Source organism: Sesamum indicum, linkage group LG1 (assembly GCF_000512975.1).
Source record: "Sesamum indicum cultivar Zhongzhi No. 13 linkage group LG1, S_indicum_v1.0, whole genome shotgun sequence".
NCBI classification, from domain to species: Eukaryota; Viridiplantae; Streptophyta; class Magnoliopsida; order Lamiales; family Pedaliaceae; genus Sesamum; species Sesamum indicum.
This window is the reverse complement of record NC_026145.1, coordinates 10,780,707-10,791,855: the sequence shown is the minus strand read 5'-3', so window position 1 is coordinate 10,791,855 and position 11,149 is coordinate 10,780,707. Positions and strand designations below refer to the sequence as shown.

At 34.8% G+C, this 11,149-nt stretch overlaps 1 protein-coding gene across 2 annotated transcripts; it reads left to right on the top strand.

Annotated features, from left to right (window-relative positions):
* LOC105162377 (transcription factor BIM1) lies at positions 1,859-9,652 on the top strand. 2 transcript variants are annotated; one of them, XM_011080386.2, is made up of 12 exons: positions 1,859-2,200; positions 2,385-2,679; positions 2,827-2,901; positions 5,117-5,485; positions 6,532-6,643; positions 6,773-6,903; positions 6,991-7,099; positions 7,775-7,844; positions 7,927-8,022; positions 8,430-8,872; positions 9,025-9,154; positions 9,287-9,652. In XM_011080386.2, exons 2-12 carry the CDS (start codon positions 2,643-2,645, stop codon positions 9,377-9,379), a joined length of 1,665 nt encoding a protein of 554 aa, XP_011078688.1. In that variant the 5' UTR covers positions 1,859-2,200; positions 2,385-2,642; the 3' UTR covers positions 9,380-9,652. The 2 variants fall into 2 exon arrangements, with proteins under 2 accessions (XP_011078688.1, XP_011078682.1); XM_011080380.2 differs by having other exon boundaries at positions 1,864-2,200; positions 6,529-6,643.

Genomic DNA, 11,149 nt, shown 5'->3' with positions numbered 1-11,149 from the left:
AGGTTAAAGACGGGACTAAAAAAATATTTAATGGTTATACTGGATAATTAGATAAAAATATTATTTTGATTGAATTAAAATTTTTTAATTATAGCTTTTATTAAAACGTGATTTCAGTATAATTTAATTTCAAAGGTGGTTACTAAAAAAGGTCTCAAACATCACAAAAATTTGTATTTGCGTTGCGTTTGAAACACAAATTTAGACTCATAGTCAAACAAGTTTCATATTCCTACCATTTGTTCTCATCATGCCATTTTTACCATATTGCGAGAAAAATCTGCTTTCTATAGATAGCCCAGAGATGCACTTGTTCAAGCTTCGCAAATCATGTTTTCAAACTTACCGCCTCATCGATAGTAGACCAAGTTAGATAGAAATCGCCTCTACAAAGCTTGTTTTACTTAGAAAGACTTAGCCAACTCATAAAGGATGCGTCGAGGCCCGAGCCATCGTAGTTTGTTTGGTTCAAACGAGACGAGAATAAGAGTGAAAAGGGGAAGGAAAGTGAAAGGGGGAAGAGGACATAAAGAATAATAATTTTCCTTTAAGTTGTTTAGTATGATTGGAAGGGGAGTAAATTTTAAATACTTCCACTTGTTTGGTACAAGGAAAATAGATTGAAAATAAAAAAATTATTTTTTATAATTTTACTAAATAATAATTTTCTTCATTTTGTATTAAAAAGTAAACATATTAATATTGTACTAATATAATTTTCGTATATCAAAACTTTAAGATCCTTATTAATAAAAATATTTATCAAGCAAGAACAAGAACATCTTTTATTAATAAAAATATTCATCGTAGACTTCGATGCAGTAGTTTTTCAGTAATTTTGTTATATTTTCTCTGGCGATTATGTACGGTATTACCAACGGGAAAGAGAAAAGAATTGGAGGAAAATTATATATATATGAGTAACAGAGTAAATAAAAATAATATATATTTACATATATATTATCTTTTTTACATTATACTTTCACTTTTCCTCCCAATTTTGGATGAAAACAAAATTAAATTCTAGATGGGTTTTATATATATCTAATTTTATTTCCCCTCCATATCGTCCTCCCTAACCAAAAACACCTAACAATCTTGTATACGTTTTACTTGCACTTTTCTTATACTAACACATTTCGCTCCAACCAACACATACTCTAAAACACTAATACGTAGAACAAAAAATCCCATTTACATAAAAGGGCCAATTTGACTTTACGACTGCATAATTAATTATGAGAAAACTGATTCTAAAATAACTAATCTTAAAAAATGTGATTAGAGTTTATAATTTTATAATTGATTATACAAATGCAAATTTGATAACTAAATTTCAAAACTCTCAGAGCTTCTTGAGGTTAATTAAAGAAATAAAAAAGAAACTTTGATAAGCAGAATAGATAATTAAATAAAAAATAGGATTGTAGTTAAAAAATTAGAATTTGAATAAAATTAAAGTATGAAAATGATTATAGAAAAAGGGATGGGATAAAATAATTAGAAATGAAATTTGAGATGGTGAAGAGGATCCCATGAAATTGAGTTATTTTATGGGTATTTAAAATGATATATTTGTGGAAGCATTAAATGAGGTGGGAGTTGCACCAGATTTAGGGTTTAGTAAATAAAGAGTATTAATCGGGATCACCAAAAATCCCCATTTTAAATATTTTAATAAATATAATAATCATTCAAGTTTCAATTGCCCGTACAGTGAGCTGCCCCCCAGAACGCCGTTAACAAACGACGTTTCCACTAACGGAAACAAACGACCCACAAAATGAACCAACCAACGATGGTTATTCGGAAAAACGAAAACGAAGAACAACGCGCCCCCCACCCCCACCCCACCTCCATACCCGCTGTGCTTATATATCTGTCTCTATACCTCTGTATATTATATATAGGAAAAGGAGAAGATTTCTCCAATTCCGAAAGGAAAAAAAAGTTTTTAGTGAGAGAAACACTCCTCTTCATCATCTCTGTCTAATTCTCCCCCCAAACTCTGTATTTTCTTTTTTGTGTTTTCATTATTCAGCTGCGCCTTTCATTTCTGGGTGGAAATTGTGGTGATTCGACTGGGCCTACCATCAATTCTGCGAAAGTCACTGTTTGGATCACTTTCATCTCACGCTTTCTGGGTTTCTGAAGAATCCGGAGCTGAATTATGCATTATTCGTCTTAATTCAGATTCAGTGTATGTACACACACATATATATGTATAGTGTGTGTGTGTGTATTTTAGCTCCAACTTTTCCGTTTATGGATCTTCGTTGTCTCTCTTCTGGTTTGGAGTTCGAGAATTGTGTTCTGAATTTCAACGTTTTATTCTAGTTTTTGGAGTTGAATTGTGCCTAATTCAGTTGAATTTCGACCTGCAGATTTGGAGAAGGAAGCTGTAAGATGAAGGCAGTGGAGTTGGTTTCGTGTTGAACTGAAGTTTATTTGAAATATTCACAAAGAAATTTTTGCGGACGTGTTGGTGAAGATTCCGTCCTAATGCGCCTCCGATCTTAAGGTTGGAGGCGGATCTGATTTGGACTTGTAATTATCCATTTCCAGTTCTCAAAGATTACTAGTCCAGTCCAGTTTTCAGGTTTGTAAATCTGCAAATAGAGATATCAAGCTTGGAGATATACATGGAATTGCCTCAATCCAGGCCTCTTGGAACCGAAGGTAAACCATGAATAACCCATATATATATATATATATATATATATACATACATACATAGTTTTCTTCATCTGAAATAGATATAAAAGAAGAAGATTTCATATTGTTAGATGTATGAATCTTTTATTTGACTCAATTTGTTACCAACAGGTAGAAAGGCAACCCATGATTTTCTCTCACTATACTCATCGCCACCTGCCCAGCAAGATCCAACACCTTCACAAGGTAAATATTTCAGGAATTTCCATTCATGCAGGCGGATATCTTCCTTTTTTTTCTCTTCCCTATTTGCATGTTTTAGTATTTTTTTTCCAGCTGCTGGAATTCAGGAGCTGTAAGTATGATTTTGATGCGTTTCTTTTTATCTTTTTACTTGCAACTGGTTGTTGAAGGTATGTGACATTGGTTGCTTCAGAATTATCAGGATTTCGATGGAAAACTTATTTCATTTCCTTTTATTTCTTTCTTTTTCTTTTTTCTGGAGATGGGAGCTCAAATATTTCTTCTTCCCGTTTCTTTATACTATTCTTTCAGACCCATCTTTGAATCTAATTTTAACCCACGACCCTCATAAAATAAGAACAAATACAATTTTTTTTCTCTATTTAATTGGGCGAGTAAGAAAAGGTTTAAAAGATGAATCATATTTTGATTCGGCCGATTGAACAAGATTAAAATTTAAAATTGTACTTCTTGAAATTGAACAGGGAAAAAGGGAAAACAAAGATAAGAGAAGAAAATAAACTTTTCAGATTCCCAGGTAAAATTTTGCGGGATTTGGGATGTTGTGGGGTTTGGTAATTTTTGCATGATTGTGGGTGGGGAAGAGGAAATATCCGAGAGGGCAACCCACGAGTGGCGCAGTTAATGTACCCGTGACCCCATCGGCGTATGTTAGATCTGGGCTTTGTCTTTGAGTGTGGGCCATCGCTTGGATAGGCTGACATTGCCAAATCCATAAAGGGGGAGGTTAGAACTTAGCAGGTGGGTCATTTCATGGGCATTTTCGACATCTCTCAGGGATCTAATTTCTTACTTCAGATTGTCTTTCGTCTTGTGTAAATAAAAGAGAGTTTATTTTAAGGGTGGACAATTTTAAATGATTTTTTCACATGAAAGAACAGCTAAAACTATAAAACGGGTAGTAAAATTTAGTTAAAAAAGAAGAGTAATTTTTAAGATAGAAAGTGTTCAAAGTATAATATTGCATAAAAAATGGTGATTAAGAAAGTATTTGACTAACTAATGATATCTTAGTCTAGTTATTAAGGTTAAGATTGAGATTTTGTGGGCAAGATTGAGATAATGAGTTCTAATTATATCGGATATGAGGATATTTATCGAGTGTTTGATTTAACTTCGGCGAGATGTATTAGTTGAATTGATGTAATGAAAAAAAGAAACAAAGTATTTGACTAAAACAACTAATAAAATCTTATAATTGTTTATGATAATTTTTTGAGGGGTTGAGGAAATATTTTGTTTCCTAAAAGAACAGAACCGTTAAACTAAGTGGATTGAGGTTAAAATTTTAAAGCTTTTCATATGCTTTCGGTTTTCTTTTCAAAAAATAAAAGAATTTTTTCAACATCTGAGATACCTTGTTAATACTTGCACTTTTCTTTCTTCTTTTCTCATACAGTGATACTTGGGAAAAGCATTTACTTTTGTTCTTTTTCTTTCTGCTGGTTGGTTGGGTGAGAAAGGTGGAGAATGCATCAATCAAAGATGGGAATTTGATTATTTATGTTATCAGCATTTAGGAACAGCATTTAGTGAGGGAAGGAGGACCACCTTTCTTCACCCTCCGCTAGTGCTTTTATCATAATTGATAACATTTAAGTTGCCAAATACCTTCTCTTAGTTTTTGAAATTTATTGGAAGTTTAAAGAAAGAGGTTTTAGCAACCTTCCAACAATTCATTACTTCTGCCCAAAAATGTTGAACTTAGTTATGGAAAATAAAGTAATGATTGTCCCAACGAGTTCCATAGATTATGCCATTATTCATTCCAGAAGCTGGCAAGCTGACACTTAAAAGGCACATTAGGCGTCTCACACCAAATGATGTCATGCAGCATCAGTACATTGTAGTTTTTAGACTGAAATACTACTCCTCTGTCCCAAATTTATTTATATTTATTGAACGTCTCAAACTAACATTCAATCTTGCTAAAATGGATTTTTTATCCCACAGCTAGTCTTTTGATTATAATGATGTAATACTAACTTTCAACCAATATTCTGAAGAAAAATAGTATAGAATTACACAGAACTTATATATCCTGGTTTTCATCTAAAGCTCCGTAAGGAGTATGTTGTCTAACTATTTACTTGTAAACCATTTTACATAATAACTGATTAAACTATAAGTCAATTAAATGCTGGAAAATGGCAGCACCTGAATCTGTTCAGTTGATTTCTTTTTGTTTAATTGGCAGGTGGCTACCTGAAAACACACGACTTTTTGCAACCACTGGAACGAATTGGGAAGAATTCGACGACAACCAAAGATGAAAACAGAGGAATGGCTGCTGTCGAAAAGCCACCAGTGCCATGTCCCCCTACCTCAGTGGAGCATATTCTCCCTGGTGGCATTGGGACATACAGCATTTCTTATTTCAACCAAAGAGCTCAAAAGCCAGAAGGGAACTTATTTACTGCACAGACAAGTAGCACGACCAGGAATGATGAAAACTCAAACTGCAGTTCATATTCAGGCGGGGGTTTCACGCTGTGGGATGAATCTGCCATTAAAAAGGGAAAGACAGGGAAGGAGAATATTGTTGCGGAAAGACATGTTCTACGAGGTAAAAGTTCTTTCATTTCTTTACGAGATGTTATCTTTCATAGCGATCATAAAGAGAGGTCAAATTTGTGGGAAAATGAAATCAAGATCAGACATAAAACACATACCTTATGTTTGGATTTGTGTTTTGAGTATTTTGTTTTGTGTTTTGAAGATAGATAGAGAAAAATAGAGATAAGTAGGTGTGTGTTGAAAATAGATTATATGTTTGGATTTGTGCTTTGAGGTAATTTAAAATATTTTAGAATGGGTGTTGTAAGTTTGATTTGGGATTTGGGAGACAAAAATTACTGTTCATTGTCAAATCATATCTCTTTTATATTTTCTTTTTTTTATATAAATATGTATATATATAAATATTTTATGTTTAATGTTGTATTTTTAGGAGACAAAAATCATTGTTTATTGTAAAATCATGTCTCTTTTATATTATATATATAAGTGTATATATATAGAAAGTTGAAAAACAAAAAAGCACACAAATAAAGTGTAAAAATACAAAAATAAACATTGGAGTGCGCATGTTTTGTTACTAGAACAGAAATTGCACAATTATAATATATGTCTTCCATCAATAATAATAACTAGGTGCCTTGTAGATAGTAAAATTTATGGAAGTTAAAAGCTACGCAAAGTTAACATGGTTAGAGTCAACCTTCCAACGATCTTAAACTTGGAACAAAATGTCCAGATATAATAGATGTAGTGGGGGAGGATAGCCTCCTTCTGCACTGAGTTGATTGTTTCATTTTTCCAATTTGTAGTATAAAGATGTGATGTATAAAGACAGATGTATCATCCTTATTCTTTGATGTCTGCTGAACACTTTTAACTGTGGAACAGAAGTGAGAATTTTTCCCCAGTACTACGTGACTAAGTCCTTCAACTGCTAGCTCAAATAGGTTGCATATACATATTGATCCGTGGAGAATGTCATGGAGACTATTCCTTCTTTTCTCTGTTCACTTGGCCATTATCATACTAATAATCAAACTACAAATATTGAACTTCACCAATCAGAAATATTTGAATTTTATTGGGCAGAAGCTGGCGTGAATATGGTGGGAGCGCAATGGATGTCAATGCTGGAAAAGCCTTCACAATCATCTTCAAACAACAAGCACAACACTGCAACCTTCAGCTCTTTCTCATCCTCTCAGTCAGTGACCTTTTCTACTCCAATATGCTTTCTCTGTTCTTTAGGCATCAGCATTTTGTATCTATTTCCCTCTAGTTCTGCAGTCCGCAACGTTTCACATTTTCATGGAACTCTGTTCTGATTTATCAGGCCGTCTTCATCTCAGAAGAACCAAAGTTTCATGGACATGATAACGTCAGCAAAGAATGACAAAGAAGAGGACGATGATGAAGAAGAAGACGAGTTTGTCATCAAGAAAGAACCGTCACCTTTCGCAAAGGGTCTCTTTTTCTTCTGTAGATATAATTTGTGTTCTTCCTATCACCTGTGTTCAAACTTTCTAATGATTAGATAGAAATTTTTGACAGGTAATTTGTCTGTGAAAGTTGAAGCAAAGACGATAGATCAGAGGCCTAACACACCACGTTCAAAACACTCAGCAACAGAGCAACGTAGGAGGAGCAAAATTAATGACAGGCATGTTTAACATAATCAGACATTCATATCATTTTCCTTTAGTCCCCTACAAAGTTTACCACCATCATGATATGAAAGTTCACAACCTGTCTATTTATCAGAAACTTCTGTCAAATCTCTGTTAAATATTACTCCAGCTCTGATAAAGTTGGTTGGCATACGTGCTTCAGTGTTCTGTTTTGAAATAAAAATGCCTTTCTTTCCCTGTATTGGCTTATGTGTTCAATGCATGTTCTTTAGATTTCGCATGGAATGAAATGGAAAATTTTGCTTGAAGCCAACTTGCCATTATAGGTAGATCCACGGAATCCCCTTTTTTTCATTTAATCATGGCACCAAATTTTCTGCCCTTTTACTTTGTAAAACATCTTTTGAATGAATCTTTATTTCCCGAAATTTCTTCTTCTGCAAGATCTTTATACCAGTGCTACTAGCAAGTGGCAATATATGCTATTCCTATTTTTCTTTGGTGTGGTCTTGGGGTATAAGGATGTTTTTCTCAAATTTTTAATGCTAATCTGGTAAAATTATGAAACGAGATCTCTTAAGTAGTCAATTGTAGTTGCACATAGAAATACACAAAATATGCACATTAGAAACAGATGGTGAGCATTCAAATACGTGTGTCTGTGTACCCACACATATATACTTTCTAAAACTATATTCTGTTTGCAGATTTCAGAAGCTGAGAGAGATCATTCCTAACAGTGACCAGAAGAGAGACAAGGCATCATTCTTGTTAGAGGTAAATGGATATGTGAGAATTGGCAACATCCTATCTTACCTCAAAACGAGATGATTCCTGAATTATTAATATATCTCTTCAGGTTATTGATTACATCCAGTTTTTACAAGACAAAGTAAGCAGATATGAGAATTCATACAATGCCTGGAACCATGATCCGTCCAAGATGATGCAATGGGTAAATTCATATTCACATTGATATTTATTTTGAAAATGCTTTATAGGTTAACTGGCTGATAAGCCACATATTTATGGCTCTGGTTATGAATATAACTCCTAGGACTCTTTTGTCATATTCTGGTACTAGACAGCTATATTTAGTAAAGGGCAATTCGCTAAAACATTATTAATAAGAAATCCTATGCCTGAGAAATTTTAGATTCAGCAGAATCATTTATGTCGTAGCAAATGTGGGACTTTAAGTGTATGTAGGTGCTGGCCAATATTTTATCAAGTGAATAGTTTTCTGCTATCAAAACCCGTCCATTATCTTGTAGCTTTAAGAAACAATATTCCTTCCAATTCATAGTGTTTGCAGACCAGAATACCTTGATTAACACTGACTTCTATGCTTGTTGGCAACAGAGGAGCTGTCATATAGCTGATGGTTTCATAGATCACACTCGAGGAGCTAATGCCGAGCCTGCTCAAGCATCAGTCTTTGCGACAAAGTTTGACGAGAACAAAGCTGGTGTGTCCTCTAGTCTCCCAATCAATGGACAAAACTTAGTTGATTCTGATATAGCAACTGCTACGACATTCAAAGAAAGGAGTCAGCAGCCTGAATTAACATCTAAAGCAGCTCCAGTCCATCAGCCAATTCCGCCAAACATATTCAGTTTTGGTGGAACAAGCATTGCGGCTTCCCCAGTTTCACCGAAGCAGGCATCTGATACAGATAACAGAATAACATGGCCTCCGTCTCAAAGTCAGCAGAACGCATGTACAGATGACGGTAATAAAATGAAAGACGGGGAACCGACTATTGAAAGTGGCACAATCAACATCTCAAGCGTCTATTCCCAGGGGTGAGCTCTTGATACTAACTTCTCATTTTGTTCGGTACATGTTCCTTGGCTAACTAATCTTACATTACACTTCTAAAAGTAACCAAACTGATAACCTCTCGTTCAGAGAAAACAATTTCACTCAACACCACTGACGTTTTGGTCTTGAACAGGTTGTTGAATACTCTTACACAAGCACTGCAGAGCTCTGGAGTGGACCTATCACAGGCCTGCATCTCAGTACAAATTGATCTCGGAAAGAGAGCAACTAACATCCCACATTCTAAAACATCTGCAGCCAAGGTCCTTGACAACGTCCTTCCTTTCTTTTCTTTAATCATTTTCCAGTAACCTCAAATCTCTCTGAGTCTACAACTTTGAGGTCCCACCATGTGGTGTGACATGATCAAACCTTAACATTAGCGCAATTTGCAGGATGATCACGCTCCGGCTTCCATGCCACGTTCTGGAGCTGCTAGTGCGGGGGAGGAGTTCAGCCACGCTTTAAAGCGACTGAGAACCAGCTGAAGCCTGATAATGCTAGTGTCACAGTACAGTAATATTCTTTTGTAGTGTTATTTGTTCATTTTTTGGGTTCCCTTTTCCTTCTAAAGGTTCATCAATGCCCTTGGCTTGACAGGGAGAGCGAAATCAGGAACCAGTGTACATGTATTTTTGTTTCTATATGTTTTGTCTCCTGAGTCTTGGGATGCACAGAGTTCTCAAGCAAAAAGTATCCTCATTATATGTTCTCTGTATTGGTGTTATTATTAATTAACAATATAGACTTCCGTTCTGACATTGAGAAGCCTGCTTTTGGTTTCAAAGTTTGAATATTTCTAACATTTTTCATATGATGTTAGTGATTTACAATAGAGAACATGCATGGATGTCATTTGCGGGCTTCTCCAAATGGTTTCTTTTATGTTTGCTTAAAGCCTAGGAATTTAGATTGTAAGGGTTGAGGGCTCATCTCTTTAGGAAGTATGATTCTCTTTTTGGATAGTCTCTCACCTTCTCAAGGAGACAATTATGAGGGCTAACTACCCTTCCTAGATCTTTCGTCTTCTAGCGCGACAGGGGATGTCTTTTTTTCGGAGTTGTCTGGTAGAGACTCGTCTATGTGTTCTTTAGATTTTTTTCCTTGGTATTACTTGGTTGCCACGTCAACTGCCCTAATAGACTCCCACAACCTCCAGAAGCTTCCTTGGCGTATTGGACCCCCTCCTAAGATTGAGGGCTGAAACTGTTTCTGTGTTGGGCCACTAGGGGATCCTTTTACTTCTTGGGCCTGCTTCTGTATCGAGTTTCTTTCGGCTTTTGCACATTTTGGGGCATCATTCGGTCCCCTTAACCCTCTAGTGAAGTGGGGGCTCACCATCACGTCATTAGAGTAGTAGATTTCTGAAATGAGAGCTTTGAGGCTTGCCTGCGCACTCGAGGCAAATTACAAATTTAATTTTTTACTTAGTCCAAAAGGGTGTGTGTACCAAAAGAGGGTGTTCTACTATGGAAGGCGTCTACCAACGTACCACTTACTGGCGAAGTGGACATCCCCATTGGAGTAAACGCATTTTTTGAAGGATTTTTTACGGTTGAGAAAAATATGGCCTACAGTACCATGATTGATACGAGTGTGAGTTTCGAGCCGATTTAGGACAATCGCTCTTGGCAAAAGATGGGGTTTTCACAGCCCTATAAACTTTTCTTCTTTCTCGTGTAAGATGTTATCCGTGACAATTTGGTAAATACTTTAATCTTTTTAAGTGGAACTTATAAGATTTTAATATTTTATTTTTTATCTTATGTTGTTGACATGTATTAATTGAACAATTTTGATGGAGTATATTCAAATTTGATCGACATTTGTTCACAAAAATAATTAAACTAATTGTTTAAGTCACCATATTATTTTGTTGCAGATAGCTAGATTTAATAAAAACAGAAATGACATTATATCAACGGAGATATTATATTTTTTTTCTTATAAATAATAAAAATATTGAAATTATTACATCCAATTACGTTAGGTATAATCTTGTCATTTTCTACCATATAAAACACTATCTTCAAGTTTGGGGATCATAATTTATTGAGAGTATGAGAATATTGGGAATAACTATTTTATTCTATATTTTTAGTAATTAACTAAATTAGTCCTTGTTTTTTAATAATTTATCATATGGGACGTAAGCAATTTCTAGCAAGAAGAGCCAAATTGAACATCCACATTGAATTAGTAAAAAAATATGATGGAGAAATAAATATAGAGAAGAGTAGCTATCAATAGCATTGAAA

What these genes read in the sequence shown, in the direction of transcription:
- LOC105162377 (XM_011080380.2), top strand. Translation starts at nt 2,643, where the DNA reads ATGGAATTGCCTCAATCCAGGCCTCTTGGAACCGAAG. An exon ending in AGATCCAACACCTTCACAAG is followed by an intron (nt 2,902 to 5,116) that starts GTAAATATTTCA and finishes TTTAATTGGCAG; the next exon opens with GTGGCTACCTGAAAACACAC. An exon ending in AGCTCTTTCTCATCCTCTCA is followed by an intron (nt 6,644 to 6,772) that starts GTCAGTGACCTT and finishes CTGATTTATCAG; the next exon opens with GCCGTCTTCATCTCAGAAGA.